At 52.0% G+C, this 6664-nt stretch overlaps 1 protein-coding gene and 3 non-coding genes across 4 annotated transcripts in view; 2 read left to right on the top strand and 2 right to left on the bottom strand.

The window, feature by feature from the left end:
- The window catches only part of HES7 (hes family bHLH transcription factor 7), a 17580-nt gene that overhangs the window by 9818 nt on the left and 1098 nt on the right, over positions 1 to 6664 (bottom strand). Inside the window, exon 2 of the mRNA XM_015423495.1 lies at positions 6239 to 6469. Coding sequence (XP_015278981.1) covers positions 6239 to 6469 — 231 coding nt within the window. The remainder of the gene's footprint in view (positions 1 to 6238; positions 6470 to 6664) is intronic.
- Positions 3699 to 3769, top strand: TRNAG-GCC. Its single transcript has one exon. It is a non-coding gene; the product is annotated as a tRNA-Gly (tRNA).
- TRNAG-GCC lies at positions 4523 to 4593 on the bottom strand. Its single transcript has one exon. It is a non-coding gene; the product is annotated as a tRNA-Gly (tRNA).
- Positions 5936 to 6006, top strand: TRNAG-GCC. The gene has a single exon. It is a non-coding gene; the product is annotated as a tRNA-Gly (tRNA).

The raw sequence follows: 6664 nt of genomic DNA, 5'->3' as shown, positions 1-6664 counted from the left end.
TTTCATGGCCCTTCCGGCTCTGCCCCCCCCCCCCACACACAGGTGGCATTTGCTGTCCCCCTGCCCGAGGTGTGAAGGGGCTGGCCTGGCACACCCCACACACACCCAAACTCAACATTCCCCAGTTGTTGTTGTTGGTGGTGGTGGGAACTGGCTGAATCTAGCAAAGCTTTTTTTTTAAAAAAAATCATTTTAATTGTTATTTTCCAAGCACAAGAAACAATTGCAGGTTTCCTAAATGGGAAGGGAATCATTACATTCAACACTTTTTCTTTGGTTGTCACAAGCCGTCCAAACCAACGCTCCCTCTAAGCGGTGGAGTCTTGTGAGCAAAAATTCTACTTTGTGAGCTCCTGGCATTAAAGTTGTGAGCGAGCCATTTGGCCGCTGCATAAATTAGTTTGCTCTGGAGCCCTCCTTCCTGAGCTAAGACAAAAATGTGTGAGCCGGGGGCTAAAAAACTGTGAGCTGGCTCACACTAACTCAGCTTAGACGGAACACTGCTCTGGAGCCATCCTTCCTGAGCTAAGACAAAAACCTGTGAGCTGGAGGCTAAAAAACTGTGAGCTAGCTCTCACTAACTCAGCTTAGAGGGAACACTGGTCCAAACCCATTGTTTTGGCAGGTCACAATCATCTCAACATTGCTATTTCTTTTACTATGGGCTCGGGAAAGATTATTACTCTGATCTACCATTCTTCTTGAGATTTTCCTTCCTCCATAGCTTTAAACACGGTCATTTCACTTATCTTCGGATGTTTAAACCATGGCGAACTGTTAAAGGAATTTAGCAAAACTGGATCAGGGTTTGCACAGAGAGAGTGAAGACTTCCTCAAGCAGATCCCCATGAAACTGAATGTCCACTAGATTAAGTCGCTCGCTCACAACTTTAACGCCAGTGGCTCACAAAGTAGAATTTGTGCTCACAAGACTCCACAGCTTAGAGGGAGCATTGGTCCAGGGGCACCTTCAAGTCCAACCAAGTTTTATTCTGGGTCTGATAAGCTTTGGTGTGTGCAGGGGCACTTCTTCCTTGGTTAGAACAGGGGTGCTGAACTCATTTGTTATGAGGGTGGGATCTGACATAAATGAGACTTTGTTGGGCCGGGCCACGTGTGTCATGAAATGTGGTGCCAGGGAGCGGAGATATAAACTTTATAAAGGACACAAACACAAATAAAAACATGCTTGAAACATTACCACTCTTTCAACATTTTGCTTATCTAACAGTGTCTGATTACGGACACCTCTTGCTCTGAAATATTGCATCAAAATGTCTGTGCTGTTGCGATCCTGAGTATGCTGTTCAGGTGTGTATCTGTAAGCTGCAAACCTACAACGACGCAGCAGCAGCAGCAGCAGCAGCAGAACTGGAAGAAGCAGAAGGCAGCCAGTTCCACTGTGGGCCTGATAGAAGCCCTGGGGGGGGGGGGTTTGATTCCCCACTTCTCCACTTGCAGCTGCTGGTGCGACCTTGGGTCAGTCACAAGTTCTCTCAGAGCTGTTCTCTCAAGAGCAGTCCTGGAAAGAACTCTTTCAGCCCCGCCTACCTCACAGGGTGCCTGTTGTGGGGAGGGGAAGGGAAAGGAGTTTGTAAGCCGCTCTGAGACTCCGAGTGAAGGGTGGGGTATAAATCCAATCTCTTCTTGAGAACATAAGAACATAAGAGAAGCCAATGCTGGATCAGGCTAATGGCCCATCCAGTCCAACACTCACACAGTGGCCAAAAAATACCAGGTGCCATCAGGAGTTCCAGCAGTGGGGCCAGTACACTAGAAGCCCTCCCACACACACCTCCCAAGCACCAAGAATACAGAGCATCTCTTGCCCCGGACCGAGAGTTCCTATCTATACCTTGTGGCTAAGAGCCACTGATGGACTTCTGCTCCAGATGTTCACCCAATTCCCTCTTGAAGCTGTCCATGCTTGTAGCTGCCACCACCTCCTGTGGCAGTGAATCCTATGGGTTAACCATTCTTTGGGTGAAGAAGTACTTCCTTTTATCTGTTCTAACCCGACCGCTCAGCAATTTCATGGAGTGCCCACGACTTCTTGTGTTGTGAGAAAGGGAGAAAAGGACTTCTTTCTCAACCTGTTCTATCCCAGGCATAATCTTATAAACCTTGATCATGCCACCCCTCAGCCGTCATTTTTCCACGCTAAAGGGCCCCAAGCGCTTTAACCTTTATTCATAAACTTTATTAATAACCTTTATCTCTTCAAAACCATTAGGAGAGGAAGCAAAGTGTTTTGTGGAACCGTCAGGCACATCTAGGCCAGGACCAGTGTTCCCTCTAAGCTGAGCTAGTGTGAGCTAGCGCACAGGTTGTTAGCCTACGACTCACACATATTTTGTCTCGGCTCAGGAAGGGATGGCTCCAGAGCAAACTAATTTATGCAGCAGCCAAATCGCCCGCTCACAACTTTAATGCCAGTAGCTCACAAAGTAGGATTTTTGCTCACAAGACTCTGCAGCTTAGAAAGAGCATTGGCCAGGACCATGCAAAAATGCGCCAAATGGGGAGGGAGAAAGGACCCCACCCCCCCCAGCTTGGTGTGGAAAAGTGAGGAAGGAGGGAGGGAGACCAGGACCAAAGGAGTAGGGAGTAAGGAGCCCTTTCTTTCCCAAGGGCATCCTCCTCCCCACAATCCTTTGAAGAAAACACCCAAATGCCCGGGATAACTCCGGCTCCCCAAAGCTCACACAACAGTCCAGCGAGGTAGGCCATGCCTCTCCCCATTGTGGGCCCGGGAGTTTTAATCAAGGCAGCCACAGAATGAGCGACTGGGAATAGGCCTGGGAACAGTGATCCCTCTAAGCTGAGTTAGCACGAGCTAGCTCACCGGTTTTTTAGCCTCCGGCTCACACGTTTTTGCCTTGGCTGGGGAAGGGGGGCTCCAGAGCAAACTAATGGATGCAGCAGCCAAATCGCTGGCTCACAACTTTGATGCCAGCAGCTCCCAAAGTAGAATTTTTGACTCCACAGCTTAGAGGGAGCATTGCCTGGGAATACCTCCGCCATCTCCAGCAGGGCAAGTGGGGTGGGGTGGGGTGGGGGTGGTTCATACCCTCGGGTGGGAAGGGTGGGGGGGAGGTTTGCAACAGCCAGGACGGCTCCGAGGCCGCTCGTAAAGGCCTCTGCACAGATCTTCTGGGCAGACGGGCCCCGCCACGTGCGGGGGAATTGCTTCTAGCGCAGACAGCCATGAAAGGCGGGCGGATGCCGGGACCGAAAGTCCCCCGCCTCCCATTCAGAGAACGAGCGCTTCAGGGCTTTATGGCGGCCATCCCAGCCGCGAGAGGGGGGGGGGGAAGTCAAGAATTCTCACCTCCCGGGGAAAAGGGGGCATTTGGGCCCCCTGGTAGATTCGCCTGAGAGATCCCATCTGGAAATTGGAGGCGCTTCGGCTGGGCTTCGGTGCATAAGAACATAAGAGAAGCCGATGTTGGATGCTGCATGCTGCAATATCCCCCCCCCCCCCTTTTACCTGTTTAAAATGGATATGATTTCAGTGCTTAAAAATTATTATTGTTATTATTCAGTCCCCAAGCAAGGTTTACAGGACAGAAATCGAGACTGAGTGAGAAATGGACGGGAAGGATATTTTATGAAGGAAAAATCAACATTAAAGGTACATCAAGGAACAGGAGGAATCGGTTTCAATTGGATAGAAGCACCCAGATGTTTTCAGCAGTGCATTGGTGGTTCAGTGGTAGAATTCTCGCCTGCCACGCGGGAGGCCCGGGTTCGATTCCCGGCCAATGCATACATATTTTTTTAATTTTGCTTTTGTTTTTTTCTAAGAAGCAAGAGGTATCGACATCAGCAGAATCAGGAAATTTGACACGTTTCAGCTATAATCTGATTTTTTCCCCACTTTCCTTTCTTCATCAAGCATAGGCACAGGGAACAGAACAAAAATCCCATGTGGCAGTTTGTGTTAAACTGAGCCCCAAACAACACCAAATACAGCCTGTTGTTGTTCAGTCGCACAGTCGAGTCCGACTCTTCGCGACCCCATGGACCAGGCCTAGGAGCTTTCTAGTTCTTTGGACTATAGGACCTGTCCGACTTGATAAAGAGTTCTGGAGAAAGTGAAAGCTTTTTACATTGGGATGTCTAAGAAAGTTTGAATCCAGTGGCACCTTTAAGACCAACAAAGTTGAATTCTGGGCATAAGCTTTCGTGCGCACGGCGCACACTGGTATCCATGCAGGCAAAAACTTCTACTCAGAATTAAACTGTGTTAGTCTGAAAGGTGCCACTGGACTCAAACTTTGTGCTGTTGCTTCAGATCAACACTGCGACCCACCTGAATCTATTGGGCTGTATAGTTTGCGTTGATCTTACTAAAAGGTATGACAACATTCTCCCGGACGTTTTGTTTTGAGTATTGTTATCGACCATCGTGGCGCCCTACTACTTTTTAAGGAGCCCAAAAAAGGGTGAGCGCCTAGACGTTGGTGGCACAGAAAAACAACACATGATTAAATAATTCAACATTTGGCAAAACACGTATTGCATTGGCCGGGAATCGAACCCGGGCCTCCCGCGTGGCAGGCGAGAATTCTACCACTGAACCACCAATGCTTCTCGAAGCACAGCTGGATGACTGTCCATAGATAAAACAGGCTAGCCCAACTCAAGCCTGGTGTTTTAAATGTAGGTAGGTCTCCATGTTCTTCTGAACCGAGAGGACACAGAGTGTGAGTCCAGGAGTACCTTGAAGACCAACAAAGTTTTATTCTGGGTAGAAGCTTTTGTGTGCACATGCTTCCCCGCGCGTGTGAACGCTGGACGCGAGCAAAGCTGCCTTTCGCCTCCCTGCAGCCCTTCCGTGCAAGAGCCCTGGACAGCGGGGGCTCTCGGCGGGAGGCTGCGGCAGGCGCCTGGGGGCGTGAAGGCTCGTGGGCCGGCCACAGATGCTGTCGACACCTCTTCGCCCCCCAGGGAGGTGCGAACTCGGCACGTCGCGATCAAAGAGCAGGCGAGGCGCGGGAGGCCATTTGACACCTGGGCGTGTGGACGGCTTTCCCAGGGCCCTCGAGGGAAGGGGGGGTGGGCGAGGGCTGTCTGGAGGTCTTTTGCAGCGGATGAGGAGGCAGTAAAGAGGTGTCGTGCATCGGGTGGAATAGCGGGAGGGTGAATTCCGACGGAGGGCTGGGCGCTGGACCAGAGTGAGAACTTGCAAAAGGTTGCCCTGTCGGTCGGAAGCAGCCGCGCAAAGCTCGAGTCCCGGTGTGGCGCCTTGGAATACCAACAAAGTTTTATTCAAGGTATAAAGTGCACACGGAAGCTTATACCCAGAATTGAATTTTGTCTGTCTTCAAGGTGCCCCCGGACTCGAAGTGGGTTCTGTCGCAAAAGGACGGGCAAAGGCAGTGTTCCCTCTAAGCTGAGTTAGTGTGAGCTAGCTCACTGTTTTCTAGCCTCCAGCTCGCACATGTTTGTCTTAGCTCAGGAAGGATGGGCTCCAGAGCAAACCGGTTTCTGCAGCAGCCCAATCGCTCGCTCACAACTTTAATGCCAGCAGCTCACAAAGTAAGAATTTTTGCTCACGAGACTCCACAGCTTAGAGGGAGCATTGGACACAGGTGAGCCGCTGGAAGAGAGCGTCTCTGAGACTGTGCAGAGCGCTTTTCCCGGGGCTTGGCTAGCCCCCACCGCTAAGATTAGAGAGAGCAGGGAGGTCCCAAGTCGCGTTGCATTGGAAGAGGGCATTCTTTCATAGAAACGCATCCAGGCAGGCACTTGCAGCCCGACCTACCTCACAGGGTTGTTGTGAGGATAAAATGGAGGAGAGGAGAAGAATGTAAGCTGCTTTGGGTTCCCCTCGGGAGGAAAGATGGGTAGAAATGAATACAATAAGTCCACGAAACAGCTGTGGAGGAGGCAAAAATATAAAAGTATTTGGAGAACGTGTGGAACAGCTGCATTGGTGGTTCAGTGGTAGAATTCTCGCCTGCCACGCGGGAGGCCCGGGTTCGATTCCCGGCCAATGCAACAGTCTCTTTTTTTGGTTCTTAAACAGATAATGGAATAGGAGGGTGGTCCTGGAATCAGTCTAGCAATTGGGGGGGGGCTGTGGGTTCCCCTTCGAGCGCCCCTCAAAGTGAAGCCAAGGGGTCTGATTTGGGAAGCAGGGCTTGGAGAGGGGCGGGGTAGGCCCGCCTGCTCCAGATGTTCTTCTACCCTCTAAGCACGTCCCCCCCGCCCTACCGTCTGCTCCCCCCACGGGGGGGGTTCCTTGGCTCTCCTCCTCCTCCTCCCCCAGTTTACGACCCTGGGAAAGCCTTCCACACGCCCGGGCGCCAAGGGCCTCCCTCGCCTCGCCCGCCCTTTGATCCGCCTCCTCCGAGGTGCCAAGTTGGCACCTCCCGGCAATCTCCTGCCGGGCCGGCAGCCCACGAGCCTTCGCACTCCCGGGCACCTGCCGGAGACCCCCGCCGAGGGGCTGGGGGGGATTCTGCAGAGGCAGAGGGGGAGCGGGATCTCAACGGGTCTGGAATGGGCACCGTTTGGCAGAGGCAGATGTTCAGACGACACCCCTATTCGTCCCCCCCCCAGCCCCTCCGAGGCAAGCGCCTCGGTCGTCCTGGGGTTGCCACCAAGTGGAAAGGCCCCCACCCCATATCTGCTCTGCCTTGTCTCTGCTCTGGGT

This window comes from Gekko japonicus, unplaced genomic scaffold, assembly GCF_001447785.1.
Source record: "Gekko japonicus isolate JY-2015 unplaced genomic scaffold, Gekko_japonicus_V1.1 scaffold2575, whole genome shotgun sequence".
Lineage (NCBI taxonomy): Eukaryota > Metazoa > Chordata > Lepidosauria > Squamata > Gekkonidae > Gekko > Gekko japonicus.
The sequence above is the reverse complement of the archived record's forward strand: the minus strand, read 5'-3'. Positions and strand labels throughout refer to the sequence as shown.